The following is a 20,738-nucleotide window of genomic DNA, read 5'->3' on the forward strand; positions in this document are numbered from 1 at the left end:
TTGGCATAGAGTTGCTTGTAGTAGTCTCTTATGATGCTTTGTATTTCTGCAGTGTCCATTGTAACTTCTCCTTTTTCATTTCTGATTTTATTCATTTGAGTCCTCTCCCTTTTTCTTGATGAATCTGGCTAAAGGTTTATCAGTTTTGTTTGTCTTCTCAAAGAACCAGCTCTTAGCTTTATTGATCTTTGCTTTTGTTTTCTTTGTTTCTATTTTATTTATTTCTGCTCTGATCCTTATGATTTCTTTCCTTCTGCTAACTTTGGGTTTTGTTTGTTGTTCTTTCTCTAGTTTCTTTAGGTGTAAGGTTAGATTGTTTGAGATTTTTCTTGTTTCTTGAGGTAGGATTGTATTGCTATAAACTCCCCTCTTGGAACTGCTTTTGCTGCATCCTATAGGTTTTATAGGTTTTGTATTGTTGTGTTTTTGTTGTTATTTGTCTCTAGGTATTTTTTGATTTCCTCTTTGATTTCTTCAGTGATCTCTTGGTTATTTAGTAACTTATTGTTTAGTCTCCATGTCTTCGTGTTTTTTACTTTTTTTCCCCTGTAATTTATTTCTAATATCATAGCGTTGTGGTCAGAAAAGATGCTTGATATAATTTCAATTTTCTTAAATTTAGTGAAGCTTGATTTGTGACCCAAGATGTGATCTATCCTGGAGAATGTTCCGTGTGCACTTGAGATGAAAGTGTAATCTGCTGTTTTCAGATGGAATGTCCTATAAATATCAATTAAATCTCTCTGGTCTATTGTGTCATTTATTTATTTATTTTTATTTATTTATTTTTTTAAAGATTTATTTATTGATTGATTACTATGTTGGGTCTTCGTTTCTGTGCTAGGGCTTCCTGTAGTTGCGGCAAGTGGGGGCTACTCTTCATCGCAGTGCGCGGGGCTCTCACTATCACGGCCTCTCTTGTTGCAGAGCACAGGCTCCAGACGCGCAGGCTCAGTAGTTGTGGCTCACGGGCCTACTTGCTCCGTGGCATGTGGGATCTTCCCAGACCAGGGCGCGAACCCGTGTCCCCTGCATTAGCAGGCAGATTCCCAACCACTGCGCCACCAGGGAAGCCCTATTGTGTCATTTAAAGCTTGTGTTTCCTTATTAATTTTCTGTCTGGATGATCTGTCCATTGGTGAAAGTGGGGTGTTAAAGTCCCCCACTATTATTGTGTTTCCATCGATTTCCTCTCTTATAGCTATTAGCATTTGCCTTATGTATTGAGGTGCTCCTATGTTGGGTGCATATATATTTATAATTGTTATATCTTCTTCTTGGATTGATCCCTTGATCATTATGTACTGTCCTTCCTTGTCTCTTGTAACATTCCTTATATTCGTTTATTTTGTCTGATATGAGTATTACTACTCCAGCTTTCTTTTGATTTCCATTTGTGTGGAATATCTTTTTCCATCCCGTCACTTTCAGTCTGTATGTGTCCCTAGGTCTGAAGTGGGTCTCTTGTAGACAGCGTATGTACAGGTTTTGTTTTGTATCTGTTCAGCCAGTCTGTGTCTTTTGGATGGAGCATTTAATCCATTTACAGTTAAGGTAATTATCGATATGTATGATCCTATTACCATTTTCTTAATTGTTTTGGGTTTGTTTTTGTAGGTCTTTTGCTTCTCTTGTGTTTCCTGCCTAGAGAAGTTCCTTTAGCATTTGTTGTAAAGATGGTTTGGTGGTGATTCTCCTAGCTTTTGCTTGTTTGTAAAGCTTTTGATTTCTCCGTGCAATCTGAATGAGATCCTTGCTGGGTAGAGTAATCTTGGTTGTAGGTTTGTCCCTTTAATCACTTTAAATATATTGTGCCACTCCCTTTCTGGCTTGTAGAGTTTCTGCTGAGAAATCAGCTGTTAAATTTATGGGAGTTCCCTTGTATGGTTATTTGTCATTTTTCCTTTGTTGCTTTTAATAATTTTTTTTTGTCTTTCATTTTTGTCAAATTTGATTATTGTGTGTCTCGGCATTTTTCTCCTTGGGTTCATCCTGCCCGGACTCTCTGTGCTTCCTGGACTTGGGTGGCTATTTCCTTTCCCATGTTAGGGAAGTTTCTGACTGTAATCTCTTCAAATATTTTCTCGGGTCCTTTCTCTCTCTTTTTTCCTTCTGGGACCCCTATAATGCGAATGTTGTTGTATTTAATGTTGTCCCAGAGGTGTCTTAGGCTGTCATCATTTCTTTTCATTCTTTTTACTTTATTCTGTTCCATGGCAGTGAATTCCATCGTTCTGTCTTCTAGGTCATTTATCCGTTCTTCTGCCTCAGTTATTCTACTATTGATTCCTTCTAGTGTATTTTTCATTTCAGTTATTGTATTGTTCATCTCTGTTTGTTTGTTCTTTAATTCTTCTGGGTCTTTGGTAAACATTTCTTGCATCTTCTCCATCTTTGCCTCCATTCTTATTCCAAGGTCCTGGATCATCTTCACTATCATTATTGTGACTTCTTTTTCTGGAAGGTTGCCTATCTCCACTTCATTTAGTTGTTTTTCTGGGGTTTTATCTTGTTCCTTCATCTGGTGCATAGCTGTCTGCCTTTTCATTTTGTCTTTCTGTGAATGTGGTTTTCATTTCTCAGGCTGCAGAATTGTAGTTCTTCTTGCTTCTGCTGTCTGCTCTCTGGTGGATGAGGCTATCTAAGAGGCTTGTGCAAGCTTCCTGATGGGAGGGACTGGTGGTGGGTAGAGCTGGGTGTTGCTCTGGTGGGCAGAGCTCAGTAAAACTTTAATCTGCTTGTCTGCTGATGGGTGGGGCTGAGTTCCCTCCTTGTTGGTTGTTTGGCCTGAGGTGACCCAGCACGGGAGGCTACAGGCTCTTTGGTGGGGCTAATCACGGACTCTGGGAGGGCGCATGCCAAGGAACACCTCCCAGAACCTCCACTGCCAGTGTCCCTGTCCCCGCAGTGAGCCACAGCCATCCTCTGTCTCTGCAGGAGACCCTCCAACACTAGCAGGTAGGTCTGGTTCAGTCTCCTTTGGGGTCACTGCTCCTTCTCCTGGGTCTTGATGTGCACACTACTTTGTGTGTGCCCTCCAAGAGTGGAGTCTCTGTTTCCCCCAGTGCTGTCGAAGTCCTGCAGTCAAATCCCTCTTGCCTTCAAAGTCTGATTCTCTGGGAATTCCTCCTCCTGTTGCTGGACTCCCAGGTTGGGAAACCTGATGTGGGTCTCAGAGCCTTCACTCCAGTGGGTGGACTTCTGTGGTATAATTGTTCTCCAGTTTGTGAATCACCCACCCAGCTGTTATGGGATTTGATTTTATTGTGATTGCGCCCCTCCTACTGTCTCATTGTGGCTTCTCCTTTGTCTTTGGATGTGGGGTATCTTATCTGGTGAATTCCAGTGTCTTCCTGTCGATGATTGCTTAGGAGTTAGTTGTGATTTCGTTGCTCTCGTAAGAGGGAGTGAGTGCACATCCTTCTACTCCGCCATCTTGAACCAGTCTTTCCAAAAATAAAATAATGATTTTAGAAATGAAGACTCAATAGAAAACTACATCAAATAAAGGAGAAAAATAGAAATTTTTTAAAATGTAAGAGAGCATATAAAAACACATAAGAATTCAAAAGAAAATTGCAAACATAAGCAAAGAAGATGCAACATATACATAAGAGTCTCTGAAGAAGATATCAGAACAAAGAAACAAATACTAAAATTACCGTTGAGAAAATATTGATGAAATAATTGAAAACATGTACCGAAAGAATAAACTTTATACCTGAAAATATTATATTGGCCTAGAATGCCCAGCATAAAGCACTTTCTAGTAAAAATTACTGACCTTATAAAGAAAGAGAAAAAAATCCTTAGGAATCTAGACAACATTAGCATATTATCTGTTATGAGAAAGAAAATCAGATTATCATTAGACTTCTGACAGTAATGCTATATGCTAGAAGAAAATGGAGTAACACTAAAGATCTTCAGAGAAAGAAAATGTGTTTTTATATCCAGAAAAACTGACTCTCAAAAATATAAAAGACATAGACAGTGATTAGCATGCAAGAAATCAGAGAATATCATTCCCATGGCCCTTCCTAAGGAATCTACTAAAGAATTTGTTTCAGCGAGCCCTGCCTAAGGTTCCACTAGAGAATGACTTTGGACAACCAAAAAGACTAGAGAGGCATCCGCATAGGACTAGTGTGGAGTATTAAGTAGTTATTAAATGAAGGCTGAAAGGGAACAGTCCTGCTGTGTAATGGCTGTATGAGTTGACAGTGTAGACTTAGCATAATTATAAAACAAAACGTAGGGGAAGGGGTGCACATTTACAAAGCCAAACCAACGCCAAACCAAAACAACAAAACAATTAGACATCTGTTTCAGTAATCATAGTTGGTGGTGACAGTATTCATTATTGTTATTCTGAGACTGATGTCTTAAAAGCCCCTTTTCTCTCTCTGTCTCTGTCTCTCACATATGGCAGCTACCCCAGTTCTCAACTCTAGAACCACCTCCAGATCCCTTTCTTCCTTCTCCTGATCTTCCCATTCTCTTCATTTCTTTTCTGCTGTTAACTTTTAGTCTCTTTCAACCTGAATCAATCGATCCATTTTCAGTTTTTCTTCACAATCATTACTCTAACAAGCAAAAGCCTAGAATCTAATCTTTCAAATACAAAATTCTCCTTACCAGGTAGAAGAGAGGAAAAAGCTATGAATATATCATTTATTACTACTGTGTCACATCCCCTAAGAAATTGTGTTATTCAACGTTGATGTCTAATTTTAATATTAGATTTCTTAGAGTTCCATAATTCTGTCCTTTTTTCTTTACACTCATCTTCCGTAGTTAAATTTGTTGAAAATAATTGTGTAGTTGTCTGTATACTTTATTCCATCTTTATAGGTGCTGCCTGTACAGTCCTTTTTTTAGTTATGTGTCTAGGAAACATTCCTTAGAAAGACTAGCTTCCTAGTTCTTGACAGCAAAATATTAAAAGGCTTACTTAGCGAAGAACTGGCATAATGACATATTATTAGGTCATGAGTACTCTTTGGTCCAGGAATTTATGTATAAAAATATATTTTAGAATATCTGTTCTAGACCATGCCTGATATCTAATATTCTTGATCAACTAGTGTTGTAGCTTTCCTGTGGAGATTGGATTTTGCATTTGCATAGGCTGAAAGGAGAGGGAGGTATATATGTGGAAAAGTAGAGAAATCCTGTTTAAGAGAGACAAGGACAATTCTCTTGACTTTATCTGGTGCCACGTTCCATGTTTACTTGTATGCACTTTCCATGTTTACTTGTATGCACTCGTAAAATGGTTGGATCCTGGATTTCTTTGTGTGCCTTTGGAAGTTGTGTCAGATAGGCTGAGGTGGAGGATAGAGTAAGGCATCTGGATTCACTATCATTATGGATTTTCTTTGAGAGTCCTCTGGTAGAACAGTGGCTTTTCCTCAAGAAGGAAACAAGGCTCTGGGCTTTGCTAAAGTTCGCTAAATTTTGTGCACATGAACTTACTCTGCTTGTTACTCTGCTGCTACCAAGAGATCAGGCCTTGCCCTTCGAAAAAGTAGCGAAGAAGGTCGTCAATGAAAGCAAAGTTCAAAAGCAGAATGATAGTGAATACACAGAAGCAGCCAACCTTCCGTATCACTGAAAAGATGAAATGAGATGTTTATAAAGGGAGTCAGAGTGCTCTACAAATGTTGTTATTATTACAAGTAATAACAACTTGATAGAAAGATAGATGCCCTGTACCTTACTTCGGTATACAGTGGAAATGATCTCCATACCATCCTTACTTTTCACCAATGTAATGGTATATCCTGGTCTTGGATTTATATGTATTCCTCAAACAATTTTTTATCGTATGTCTTCATTTTTCTAATATAAATTCTCTAAACTTAAAAAGACACAATTCTTGGTTAATACACTCTCCCCTAGAATAGCTGCAATTTAATCTTGATCATATTAGTCGACAGAAATCATTTAGAATGTTTGTTTTCTGTACTAACATGGTAAAAGGATAGGAAAGGAAATCAACACAAGAAGATATAAGATTAGCAAATAAAAAACATGATAAAACATTCATTTCCGTGAATGATTTTTTTAATTTTAATTTTTATTTATTTATTTATTTTTGGGTTGGGTCTTTGTTGCTGCATACGGGCTTTCTCTAGTTGCAGTGAGCAGGGGCCGCTCTTCGTTGTGGTGCGTGGGCTTCTCATTGTGGTGGCTTCTCTTGTTGAGGAACATGGGCTCTAGATGCGTGGCTTCAGTAGTTGTGGTACGTGGGCTCAGTAGTTGTGGCTTGCGGGCTCTAGAGCGCAGGGTCAGTAGTTGTGGTGCACGGGCTTAGTTGCCCTGCGGCATGTGGGATCTTCCCGGACCAGGGATCGAACGCATGTCCCCTGCATTGGCAGGTGGATTCACTGCGCCACCAGGGAAGTCCATCCATGAATGATTTTTTTTTTTTTAAAGAAATTCACGTTCTTTTATTTATTTATTTATTTATTTATTTATGACTGTGTTGAGTCTTCGTTTCTGTGCGAGGGCTTTCTCTAGTTGCGGGAAGTGGGGACCACTCTTCATCGCGGTGCGCGGGCCTCTCACCATCGCGGCCTCTCTTGTTGCAGAGCACAGGCTCCAGACGCGCAGGCTTAGTAATTGTGGCTCACGGGCTCAGTTGCTCCGTGGCATGTGGGATCTTCCCAGACCAGGGCTCGAACCTGTGTCCCCTGCATTGGCAGGCAGATTCTCAACCACTGCGCCACCAGGGAAGCCCCATGAATGATTTTTAAAATGAGAGTTAAAATAATGATTATATTGGATGCAGAAATTCCTAAATAATTATATTGAATGAAGGAGGTACCAATTAATATCTAATAAATGAACAAATGAAAGGAATGGTAATACCCACCAAGAATGAGAATGTGGCAGTTACACTAGTAGTTAACATGCTAACTACATTAGCAGTGGTAGTGTGTCTTTTGTTTGATTGCTTTTTACCAGATGAAAATAGCTTTCTTGGTTTTTTGAATTATAAAAATAAGTAGTCACATAGAAAATTCAAACAAGGCAGAACTTTATGAGGGGAAAAATAAAAATGTTCCCACATCTCTCCATTCAGAGGAAACCACTGATGGCATTTTGATGTATATCTTTCAAAACAGCTTTCTCCAAAGACAAACACAGCGTTAAATTGCCGCAGTAATATTACACATGCTGTTCGGCAGCCTTAACTTGGAGGTGCCTGATTTAAGCAGCCATGTAAGTGATGGGCTCTGGGCCTCTTTACATCTGATAGCTAAATAAACAGCTCTAATATGCATGTCCTTGAATATACATTTATTCACACTTGATAAAGTACATTGTAGAAAAATGTTATTATGAGTAGAATATCTAACAAAGAGTACATAGGTTTTAAATTTTGAAGCATACGGGCAGACTGTATTCCAGGAGCATAGAAATTTACATTGTGAATAACTGCCATTCACTGTTTTCTCACACCCTCTCCAACATTTGATACTGTCATTTTATACTTTTAAAAACTTAACAGTAAGACATAAAAAGCTTGATCTCATTGTTTTATCATATATTTCTTTGATCATTTCTGAGATTCATTATTTTTTCACTTTTTTTTTTTGTTATCAGCATTTTTCTAGTTGTCAGTTGTCTATTAATCCTTCTTACTAAATTTTCAGTAGGTTGATTGCTTCTTATTTTTTACCGCTGATTATATATTGGGGATATTAAGTCTTTGTTAAGTGTGTTGAAAATATTTTCCCTAGTTTATCATTGCTTTTTAAATTGGTTTAAAGTATTTAAAAAATTTTGCCATATGTAGGTTTTAAGTTTTTGAGTAATTACCAGTACTCTCTGGATTTTGTTGCATACTTAAAAAGACATTCTCCACCCATATTTAAACAGAGGGTTAGAAGAGGCTGAAGAAAGGAGGATACATGGACAGGCATTTTACAATTTATAAAAGTAGCAAAAGGAGCTATTCAATTTATATTCTAATCAAGTTACAACAAAACAAATAAACAATAATAAAACAAAAATTTATGAGCCTATCTGGTTATGGAGAATTGAACCAGGTAAAATATAAAGCCTTTTACCTGTTTTGTGGTGGTATGCAATCAGTACATGGAGAAATGCTTTCACTGATTCAGCAAATATTAAGTACCAGGTACTGGGCTAGGGTTTGATTCAGAGGAAAAAAGATATTGATTCCAAAAATAAGTAAAATTGCCCCTGCCCACAAAGAGCTCACAGACTATAATAGTCATGTATGTACAAGGGACTGTAGAAGCCTAGAATCCTCATTCCTTCTTCCTTCTCTCTTATTCTACTTCTAAACCATAAAGGAAATAATTGGTAAATGCTAGGAATCCTGCTTTCTTAAAGAAAATATTTCTTTTGATTTCAAAAAAGACATATTGTTTAAAAGACCCCAAACTCTTCTTCTGTATCTACATTCATGGCTACCTCCCTGCAAGGAGACACTTATGCCTTTGAGACACTGACTGGGTTGTAATATCTAAACCCGTAAATCATGTTTTTATGCAGGAAGATGTTTTCAAAACATCTGCACTATTTAACCAGCCAAGATGTTTTGTGAAAAATATTTGTGAATGCTTCCATCAGGAGGTACTCACTTGTGAGTGAAATAATGGATGAAAATATTTGAAAATATTTGGTCATTTTAACCCTGTGTGTCTGTTTTGAATGTGCATATGTTCATGTGTAACAGTAGAATTTTATATGTATATATAATTATGTTTTTAAGTTAACACAATTATTCTATTTAATTTTGTAAGGGAGAAGGGAAAACATTAAGAATAGAAACTAAGATCTACTTTATAATGAGAGGAATAATAATAGTCCTTTATTGTTTTAATAGGATTTTAGAAATTATTTCACCTTTATTATTCAGTCTTCACAAAAAGCCTGTGAAATAAGCATCAGTATTTTTATTTTACATAATGAAGAAATGTGGCTCAAAATGATTGGGTGATTGAAGTTCCAGGGTTAGTAAACATCAAAGATGAAAGCAAAACTGCAAGTTTCATTGCTCTTTCTACCATACTACAGCTGCCCAAGGTGAAAGCCCTGTCTAACCTGTAAAGAGAGGAATTGAGAGTTAGTTCCCAGTTATCTATAGATGAATCTAATGAGACCATAGCCACTTACCACGGGTTCTGCTTGCAGAATGAATCTCCCTCTTTATCCTGCTTGCACATTGTGGTAGGAAGAACGTGCGTTGGAGTCAAATACCTGGGTTTGAATTCCAGTTCTGCCACTTATTAGCATATTGGACCTAAACTCTTTTCCTAGTATTCACCTAGGAGCACTGGCAGTGATGATACACACAGTGAAGATTTGTTGTGATATCTTGGACACATAGTAGGTGCTCAAGAATCACCCAGAAAACCATTACCTGATCTCTCCTGGGATGGTGTCAAGAGATACAAAATGATTTGGGGGATAAAATGTTATAGGGAATGGAATGATAGACACAAAGACAAGAGACAAGAGTCAGTTTTGAGCCCTTTGTTAAGCCATATGCGAAGAATTATTTTTTTGACCATGGTTACATTCATCCTCATGTTCACATATGTCCCAGGAGGCATTATATTAAGGAGATAGAAATGGGGAGCCTTGAAAACAGAAATGCAGGAATGGCTGAACCTTTTTAGAGTCCTCAAAATGGATTTTCCTAATCCTTTTTTCCCCACCTTTTATAGCTGATGGTGTCTGTGTCTTCAAATGCTCACTCAACGGAGACACTGAATGTTGCTGTGTGGGGAAGGAGTCCATCTTGATTTCTCTGGGCTACCACAGTGCTTTGCTGAAGTTTGAGTCTCATGCTGGTAAGTTCTGCGTCTATTCCAAGCCCCTGGCTTTTCCAAAGGCAAATCTCCTGGTTGGTTGACTTTCAGCACCATGTTTCCTGATGTGAGTTGCCATCCATTGATAGAATGATTTAGAACTGGTTCTGGTGCTTAACTTGATGTGGTGTCTAGAGGGCAGTTGGCCTTCCCTAGACCGTGAGAACTTTTGTATTCTAATACCCCGCCCCCCACAACCCTGCTTTGGTTCTCCTTCATCCAAAGCTGCAGGAAAGGACACCAAGGATTGTCCAGATCTCCACCACCGTTGTTGATGCTCCTTGAAGATGAAGTTGTTTGCCGAAATGTGATTTTCAGTTTGAGCATCAATGATTTCATCCTGTTTTTGTCTTTGAATCATTGCTGAGCATTTTTAGACTCTGGACAACGAATGTCTAGCAATAGGGAGGTAAATTAAAGTATGACTAGAAGTATTTTAAGAAAAGACTCAAAGGCACTCTGAAAGATTTCTGGCTGCTGGGGGGTGGGGCTGGGTCATGAGGCTGCTGGCTGTAGGATCCGGGGGCTCCCAAAGCTGGTGTCGACCTGCTGGAGGGTGAGGCTGAGGCCCAGGGGGCCCCAGAGCTAGTGCTGGCTCACTGCTGGGGGGAGCCAGGTGGCTGGCTGCAGTGCCCTGTGAGTCTGGAGGTTAGTGCTGGCCTGCTGGTGGGCAGGCTAAATCCTGGCAGGGCAGGCTGCAGGGCTTCAGTGGTCCCGGGGCTGGTGTCTGCCTGCTGCTAGGTGGGGCTGGGGCCCAGGGGCACCCAGGACTGGTATCCGCCCAGTGGTGGGTAAGACCAGGTCCTGGGCCTACTGCTGCCTCCTGCCGGCTCACTGGTAGACAGAGCTGGGGCCCAGTGTCTCTGGCTGTAGGGCCCTGGGGGTCCCAGGGCTGGTGCTAGCGCACCGGTGTGTGGAGCCAGCCCTGGGTCCTGGCCTCTCTGATGGACAGGGGCAGCTGTGGGCTCAGGGGGTCTTAAGGCCGTGGGTCTGCTGGTGGGTGAGCCGTGTTCACCTGGCTAGTTGCTTGGCCTGAGGCATCCCAGTACTGAGGCTGAAAGGCTGGTAGGCAGGACCACGTCCCAGCACTAATGAGCTAGAGGGAGGATTCCAAAAGGGCGCTTACCAGCACCAGTGCCCATGTGGTACAGTGAGCTCCCCAAATGGCTTCTACCGGTGTCTGTGTCCCCAGGGTAAGCTCCATTTGCCTCCTGCCTCTCTGGGAGGCTCTCCAAGATCGGTGGGTGGGTCTAAACCAGGCTCCTTTCAAATTACTGCTTCTGCCTTGGGTCCCAGAGTGTGTGAGATTTTGTGTGCACCCTTTGAGAGCAGAGTCTGTTTCCCACAACTTTTTGGAACTCCCGAAAGTAAGCCCCACTGGTCTTCAAAGCCAAATGTTCTAGCGGCTCATCTTCCTGGTGTGGGACCCCCCCAGGCTGGGGAGCCCACTGTGGGGCTCAGACCACTCACTCCTTGGGGAGAACCTCTGCAATGTAATTATCTTCCCGTTCATGGGTCACCCACCTGGGGGTATGGGGCTTGACTGTACGACATTCCCATCCCTCCTACCATCTTGTTGTGGTTCCTTCTTTATATCTTTAGCTGTAGAAGATCACCATTTGCATTTGGCTATGATGAATATTCTTTTACCATATATATTTTCTCGTTTCTGTTGGATCAGTATCTAGGAGTAAAATTGCTGGGGCATAGAATAAGTGTATGCTTAGTTTTATAAGAAATAGCCAGAATTTTTTCCAAAGTAGTCGTACCATTTTACACTCCCACCAATAATGTGTGAGAGTTCTGATTGCTCCACATCTCTGCCAGCATTTGGTCGTTCAGTCTTTTAAGTTGTTTTTTCATTCTGGTGGATGTGTAATTGTATCTCATTGTGGTTTTAATTTACATTTTCCTGATACCTAATGATGTTAAGCAGTTTTTCACATGATTATGAATTAAAATCATTTGCTTGTTACTAACTGGTTGTTTATCTATGGAATTGTTCTTTGTGTATCCAGGATACCAGATATGTATCACATATGTAATGAATGGGTGTTATCTTCTAGTCTATAGCTTGCTTATTTATTTCCCTAATGATGTCTTATGTTGAGAAGAAGTTTTAAATTTTGATGAAGGCCAGTTTATCCTTTTCTTTTATATTTCCTTTCATAAGTTTTATAGCTTCAGATTTTATATTTTAGGTATACAGTCAGTCTTAATCATTTTTTATTTGGTGTAAGGTATTTAGCCAAAGATTATTTTTAGACTATATGGATATCCACTTATTCTAGCCCTGTTTGTTGAAAAGACTTTTGCAAGTCAAATGATTGTATGTAGACTTGGTCTATTTCGGAGCTCTCTCTTCTGTTCTCTTGATTATCTTTGTGCCAGTATCACATTGTCTGTGTCACCTTTAAAGTAACACTTGAAGTCCATTTAAGTTTGTTCTTCTTTATCAAGATTGTTCTAGGTATTTTTGGTCCTTTGCATTTACATATACATTTTATAATTAAGTTGTCAATTTCTACAAAAGTGCTTGGTCTGATTGTGATTGAGATTGATCAGTTTGTTGAGAATTTTCATTTTAACAATATTAATTGGATTTTATCTGATTTGTAAACTAACAAGTTAGGTTGCCTCTCTTCCATGAATGCTGACAGAAGACCTAAGACTCCTGGTGCAGAGATAAAAGACTATTTTAGACTCTCAGGAAAAGAGCAGTAGCCAAAGTGTGAGCATATTTTCTCTGAGTTCTTTAAGCCCCAAATCCCCCAGACAGATGTGGAGGATAAGATGGGTGGCCTGCACATGCAGTGGGATGCATTACAGGAGAGGAACACTGAGCTTGGGGAACTTCTATTTAATAGCAAGCGGTAACCAGGCTTGCTCTTTGTTCCAGAGGAAGATATTACTTCATACCTCAAGGTTGCTTGCTGCATACACCACCCTGAGAAAGAGCCCAGGTGGAGAGTGGTGAAGGCCTGGCATTCATGGCCTACCCAGTAAGGCATATTTGAGTCCCATCTAGAGACCCGTGGACAAATTTATTAAAAGAAAGAAAGAAAGAAAGAAAGAAATGCTACAAATTTATTTTTTTAAAAAACTACAAATTTATTACAGAAAAAAAATGCTACAAATTTATTTAAAAAAAAAAAAAAGAGAGACCCATGGAGGAGTATTTCCCAGAACTTTTTCTTTGTAAGGAGGAGGGAGATTTTCTCATTTATAAACTCCAGAGGACGATAGTACAGAAAACTTCATTCATAGGTCAGATCAAATCAGACACAAACACATATTTTCCAGGAAAGACATTCACGGACAAGGCATTTTAGAATTTCTTCTACAGCTAAGAAAAATAATATCAGTAGTACAGGATGTTCCACAGGCAACCCTCTTAACAGTTCAATAGAGATAGGCCCCTAGTCTTGGTAAAATGTAGACCTAAGTTATAGATAAGTAGGTGCTTTAGTCATTTAAGATATCTCCAAAACTGTAGACAGACAATACCAAATGAGGATGAATACCAACCTCTCAGTACTTTTCATTTGTTAGAGGGGACTAGACATCCAATAGACAGAAATAATTCAAATAGACTTGAGGCAGAAATAAAGCTAGATATCCAGATAGCAGTGAACAACAAATAATTTAGAAGCAGACTCAGTGAGTACACAATTACTACCTCAGCACAGTTAGACCCGCCCCAGTAGCCAGGAAAGATAGGCCTGAACCCAAGGAGCTTGTAGGGTGCATTTCTCAGGCAAGCTCTGATACATAAGTCTGTGTGAGCATCTTAGTAGGACCTCCACGTTAAAATTCAAACAAGAACAACTTAATAAACATTCTTGGAGTACTGAGGGGAGTTTTATCTTTAATAATAAAATACATATGAGGAAGTCCTGCTTTCACAAGAACTGGCTCCCAGATACAGAGAGAAGGCTATATTTGTAGGTCAGATATGACAGCCTGCAATTCCTTTGTGTGTGTGTGACTTTTTAATTTTATTTGTAATTGTGGTAAAATATGCATAATTTAAAATGTACCATCTTAACGCGTTTTAAGAGTGCAATTCAGTGGCATTAAGTACAATCACATTGTCGTACAACTCTCGCCATCCATCTCCATAACTCTTTTCATCTTGCAAAACTGAAACTCTGCACCCATTAAATAACAACTCCCCCTTCCCTGCCTCCCCACCAGCCCTGGCAACCACCATTCTACTTTCTCTTTCTATGACTTTGACTACTCTAGGGTACCTTATAGAAACGAAATTCTATAGTACCTGTACTCTTGTGACTGACTTATTTCACTTTGCGTAATGTCCTCATGTTTTATCCATGTTATTGCATGTGTCAGAATTTCTTTCCTTTTTAAGGATGAATAATATTTCATTCTATGCATATAGCACACCCTGTCTATCCATTCATCCATCAATGGACACTTGGGTTGCTTCCACTTTCTGGCCCCCATGAATAATACTGCTGTGGACATGGGTATGAGACTTTTTTGATGGGTGAAATCTATATTGGTTTTGGCTCTGTAGAGGTGCCAAGGAATGAAGAGGATATAATTTTCACATGAAAATGTGCGTCATTAATTTCTGCACTGCATCATTAATTTCTGCACAACATCATTAACTTATGTTACACAATTAAGAATTTGTTTTTCTCTGATTAACTTGAGGTTTATCTTTCTCTGGCAAATTTTTTCTTCAAAGTGCAAATTTTACTGTTATTCCTAGTAATAACATGTATACAACACAAAGCATTTAAAAATATCTGTTGTCTCAGTTCAGTCCAGCAAATATGTATTGATCACCATACATATCCCAGGTGAGCTGCTCTGGATGAAAAACACAGCCTCGGACTCTGAGAGATCTTAAGGTTGGAGGAGGCAACAGATTCATGAGCAAGCAATATGAGAAGTTCTGAACGAGTCTCTTAAGTGCTGTGGGGACATTAGTCAGGGCACCTACTTCAGCCTTGAGGGTCGAGGAAGGCTTCTCAGGAAAGGGACTGTTTAAACACGGCAAGAATGGGGTTTAGAAGAGCACATTGGGCAACAAGATTTAGGGAGAATATATAGAGTGAGAAAAAACAAAGACCTAAAGAGACACCTTAAGGAACCACCGACATTTACGGGCAGAGAACAGGAAGTGTGGAAATGAGACTGAAAGCAGCAGCCAGAAAGGCAGGAGAAAACCAAGTGAGAGTAGTACTGTGGAAGTCAACAGCACACTTCAGAAAGGAGCAAGGTTATCCAGATGTTACAGAGAGATTGAGTAGGAAAAGACGTAAAGGTGTGCGCTGGATTAAACAGCAGGGTCATTGATGAGCTTGGCTAGGGAAGTTTCAGTCGCCAAATTTAGTGCAAGATTAGTGCACTGAATCAGATCCACTGATTTCTGGGTGAGGGCTACAGACCAAAGACAATCATTTTCCTCCTCTCTCCCGACACCTCAGTAAAATAACAAACACAGCAAGAGTGAAGAGAATGAAGGAAGGACCATCAGGAAATGCAAGTTCAACAAATTCCTAGAAGATGGGTGATCAGAGAGAAGAAGCTGCAGCCCAGAATCTATGAGTGGGTGCTGAAAAGAGAACCCCAGGGGCTCCAGACTCAATCAGACAGTAATATGGAGGCTAGCAGTGAGGAGGGGGGAGCCAGATGGGATTAACTAAATGTCTCTCTACCTAATGATGCTATCAACAGGCTCTCTACAGCCTCTCTCCTCCTTCCTTCATCCCCATGAAGAAAGTGCAACAGGCATTTTACTTCCAGGGAAAAACCAGAGGACACCTGTAAAGAGACTGAAAAAAATGGGAAGAATTTCACTGCTAATATATGTGCTTCTACTTCACAGAAAAGCTGTCCTTCATTCTAGCATTTGTAGCCCCCTTGCACCCCCGTCCCAAAGGGGTGCAGGCAGGTACCCCTCCTGCTCATCCTAAAACATGACATAGCAGTTGCTATTACATATATACAGCTTACTGGCAACCATTCTCTTTGTGGGTGAGACCTAGAGGAAAACGAGACTTTCTTAAAAAGTTAAATATGCGTTATCCTATGACCCAACGAATGCATGCCAAGGTATTTACCCAAGAGAAGGAAAAACATTATGTATGCCAAAAGACCTGTACAGGAATTTTTACAGCAGCTTTATTACCATAGCCAAAATCTGGAAACAACCCAGATAGCTGTTCATTAGCATGTGAATGGACAAACTATGCCATATCTATACAATGGAAGCCTATTATTAATAAAAAGAAATGAATGACTGGTGAACTCAACTACATGGATCAATCTCAAAAATTTTAGATCGAGTGATAATAAACCAGGTACGTAAAAGTACATATCGTATAATTCCATTTATATAAAATTCTAGAACAGGCATAGTTAATCTACAGTTGCAGAAAGTTGATCAGTGATTGTCTGGGGCTGGGAGTTAGGGTGAGCTTGACTGTAAAAGAGCATGGGGGAATTTTTTTTTTTCCCATTTGACTTTATAGTATGTGCATTTGTTTATTTTTATTGAAATATAGTTGACATATAATATTATGTTAGTTTCAGGTATACTATACAGTGACGTTTGCATACATTATGAAATGATTACCACGATAAGTCTAGTAACCGTCTGTCACCATACAAAGTTACTACAACATTGTTGGGAATTCCTTGGCAGTCCAGTGGTTAGGACTCAGCACTTCCACTGCCTTGGCCCAGGTTCAATCCCTGGTCAGGGAACTAAGATCCTGCAAGCCATGAGGCGTGGCCAGAAAAAAAAAAAAGTTACTACGGTATTATTGACTATATTCCTTATGCTGTACATTATATCCCTGTGGCATTTTTCTTTTCTTTTTCTTTTTTAAAAATTTTTATTGGAGTATAGTTGATTTAAAATGTTAGTTTCTGCCGTACAGCAAAGTGAATCAGTTGTACATATACATATATCTATTCTTTAGATTCTTTTCCCATATAGGTCATTACAGAGTATTGAGAAGAGTTCCCTGTGTAGGTCCTTATTAGTTATCTATTTTATATGTAGTAGTGTGTATCTGTCAATCCCAATCTCCCAATTTGTCCTTCCCCCCTTCCCCCCAACCCGGTAACCATAAGTTTGTTTTCTACACCTGTGACTCTATAACTGGAGGTTATATCTCTTAACCCCCTTCCCCTGTTTCACCGCATCTCCCACCTGCCTCCCATCTGACAGCCATTCATTTGTTCTCTGTATCTGCGAGTCTGTTTTCATTTTGTTTTGTCTATTCATTTGTTTTGTTTTTTAGATTCCACATATAAGTGAGATCATTATGGTATTTGTCTTTCTCCATCTGACTTATTTCACTTAGCCTAATACCCTCTAAATCCATACATGTTGTCACAATTGCAAGATTTCTTTTTTTATGGCTGAGTAATATTCCAGTGTGTATATATATACTGCATCTTCTTTATCCATTTCATGTATCAATGCACACTTAGCTGCTTCCATTTCTTGGCTACTGTAGATAATGCTGCAGTAAACATTGGTGTGCATGTATCTTTTTGAATTAGTGTTTTTGTTTTCTTGGAGTAAATACACAGAAGTAAAATTGCTGAATCAGATGGCAGTTCTATTTTTAATTCTTTGAGGAAACTCCACACTATTTTCCACAACGGCTATAACAATTTACAATTCCACCAACAGTGCACATGGGTTCCCTTTTCTCCACATCCTCGCCAATACTTGTTATTTATTTCTTTTTGACGATAGCTATCCTGACAGGTGTGAGATGATATTTCATTGTGGTTTTGAGTTACATTTCCCTGATGATTAGTGATGTTGAGCATCTTGTCATGTGTCTGTTGGCCATCTGTATGTCTTTTTTGGAAAAATGTCTATTCAGATCCTCTGTCCATTTTTACTCAGGTTGTTTGTTTGTTTTTTGATGTTAAGTTGTATGAGGTCTTTGTATAGTTTGGATATTAGCCCCTTATCATATATATCATTTGCAAATATCTTCTCCCATTTAGTAGGCTGCCTTTTGTTTTGTTGATAGTCTCCTTTGCTGGGCAAAAGCTTTTTATTTTGATATAGTCCCATTTGTTTATTTTTGCTCTTGTTTCTCTTGCCTAAAGGAACACATCAAAAAAAAATATATATATATTGCTAAGCTGTCAAAGAGAGTACTGCTTGTGTTTTCTTCTAGGGCTTTTATGGTTTCAGATCTTACATTTAAGCCTTTAATCCATTTTGAATTTATTTTTGTATATGGTGTAAGAAAGTAGTCCAGTTTTATCCTTTTGTATTTAGCTGTTCAGTTTTCCCAACACCATTTATGGAAGAGGCTGCCTTTCCACATTGTATATTCTTGCCTCCTCTGTCATATAATATTTGATCATATAAACGTGGGTTCATTTTTGGGCTCTCTATTCCATTGACTATGTGTTTGTTTTTGTGCCACTGTAGCTTTGATCACTATAACTCTGTAGTATAGTTCTTCTTTCTCAAGATTGCTTTGGCTATTCAGGGTCTTTTATGTTTCCATACAAATTTAAAAATTGTTTTAGTTCTGTGAAAAATGCCACTGGTATTTTGACAGGGATTACTCTGAATCTGTGGATTGCCTTTGGTCATTTTAACAATATTAATTCTTCCAAGCCATGAGCATGGTATATCTTTCCATTTGCTTGTGTCATCTTCAGTTTCTTTCATCAACGTCGTATAGTTTTGAGAGTACAAGTCTTTAACCTCTTTGGTTAGATTTATTCCTAGGTATTTTATTATTTAATGCAATTGTAAATGGGATTGTATTTTTAATTTCTCTTTCTGATAGTTTGTTATTAGAGTATAGACATGCAGCAGATTTCTGTATATTAATTTTGTATCTTGCAACTTTACTGAATGCATTCATTAGTTGTAATAGTTTTTTGGTGGCATCTTCAGGATTTTCACTGTGTAGTATCATGTCTTCTGTGAACAATGATAGTTTTACCTTTTCTTTTCCAATTCATATTCCTTTTCTTTCTCTTATCTGATTGTGATGGCTAGGACTTCCAATACTATGTTGAATAAAAGTGGAGAGAGTGGGCATCCTTGTCTTGTTCCTGATTTTAGAGAAAATGCTTTCAGGTTTTCACCACTGAGTATGATGTTGGCTGTGGGTTTGTCACATATGGCCTTTATTACTTTGAGGTATTTTCCCTTTGTATCTACTTTGTTGAGAGTTTTTATCATAAATGGAAGTTGAATTTTGTTAAAAGCTTTTTCTGTATCTATTGAGATGACTGTATGATTTTTATTTTTCAATTCGTTAATGTGGTGTAGCGTGTTGATTGAATTGCAGATATTGAACCATCCTTGAATCCCTGGGATAAATTCCAGTTGACTGTAGTGTGTGATCCTTTTAATGTATTATTGAATTTGGTTTGCTAATATTTTGTCAAGGATTTTGCATCTATGTTCATCAGTGATATTGGCTTATAATTTTCTTGTTTGTGGTGTCTTTGTCTGGTTTCAGTATCATGATGATACTGGCCTCATAGAATGAGTTCAGAAGCATTTATTCCTCTTTAATTTTTTGAGTTTAGTAGAGAAGGATAAGTGTTAAGTCTTCTTTAAATGTTCTGTAGAGCATACCTGTGAAGCTGTTTGGTCCTGGACTTTTGTTTGTTGGGAGTTTTTAAATTACTGATTCAGTTTCATTACTGGTCATCAGTCTGTTCATATTTTCTATTTCTTCCTGATTTAGTCTTGGCAGATTGTACATTTCTAGGAATTTCTTGCAGTTGTTCATTTTACTGGTGTATAATTGTTTGACAGTCTGCAGTTCTGATTGGGTTATGGTTGAGTCAGTTTTAATAAAACAAGAAATTCCTATCTTTGGTAATGAAAATCAGGATGTGGCTTATCTCAGCATGGGAATGTTTTATAATTTTTTGGTACTTTATGGATTTCAGTAATTCAAGGCTTTAATAAATGGAAATTTTTTTCTGGGCTATGTGATCAGCATAACCAAGTTAAGAGCAAAATGTTGTTTTGACTTCTTATACTATAAATGTTAAACCTATTGTCTCATCTAATATACCGTCCACTTGAGGAAGGATTTAATCGGTCATCTTACTGATGAGGAAACTGAGATTCAGAGAAAATCGGTCACTTTCTTAAGGTAATATGACTGATAATTAACTGACTAAGGATTTAAATCTAGAGTTACCTACTCCAACACCACAGTGCATCCTTCTGTAATGACACATTTAGTTTTAAGAAAGAAATAAACCAGTGAAAGAATAAGGTGCAATTGCACAGCAAGAAGACTGAATGGAAAACCTTTCTTTTAATGTGTTCTCACTTAGAGCACTTAATGCTCAAGGAAACCATACTGGAAAACCATAGATAGAATTCACATTTCTATGATATCCATGTTTCAAGCTTGTGGTACTGTTCAGAGTTGGTACCAAAAGTATTAGCAGGCCTGGGAACTTCATGTTTTAGGGACTCTCAAAGTTGAGGCTGCCTTCATTTTCTGGTTGAAACTTATCTTTGAATCTTTAAATTGCAGTGAAATGGAAATTTTGAGATTTCAATAGACAAAGTGTAAAGAACTTGGGATGTATTTTATTCTCTATCGCATCCAATGGCCAAGCAGTTGCCATGTACTACCACACTACTTCTGTCCCTCTACCTGAAGGATATAATCTTAAATAGCTTGGATAGTCATAAGGCCCAGAACCAGCATGACTCAGTACTGGGGGCCCTGATCCTACACCAAGGTCCCTGTCATTATTCTGTTGACTTAGGTGACAAGTAGAGAGAGTATACTAGCCCTTTCCATTACATTTCTTGAGACAGAGACTTTGGGTTCAGTAATTTAGAATACTAAGATACTTCTTAATCCGTTTATACCAATA

General features: G+C 38.6%; 1 protein-coding gene across 2 annotated transcripts in view; it reads left to right on the plus strand.

Annotated features, from left to right (window-relative positions):
• Nucleotides 1-20,738, plus strand: part of LOC118896310 (histone-arginine methyltransferase CARM1-like) — a 255,491-nt gene that overhangs the window by 89,609 nt on the left and 145,144 nt on the right. For both annotated transcript variants that reach the window (XM_036854083.1, XM_036854084.1), the window contains exon 2: nt 9,711-9,836. In XM_036854083.1, the coding sequence (XP_036709978.1) occupies nt 9,711-9,836 (126 nt within the window). The remainder of the gene's footprint in view (nt 1-9,710; nt 9,837-20,738) is intronic.

Source organism: Balaenoptera musculus, chromosome 6 (genome assembly GCF_009873245.2).
Source record: "Balaenoptera musculus isolate JJ_BM4_2016_0621 chromosome 6, mBalMus1.pri.v3, whole genome shotgun sequence".
NCBI lineage: Eukaryota > Metazoa > Chordata > Mammalia > Artiodactyla > Balaenopteridae > Balaenoptera > Balaenoptera musculus.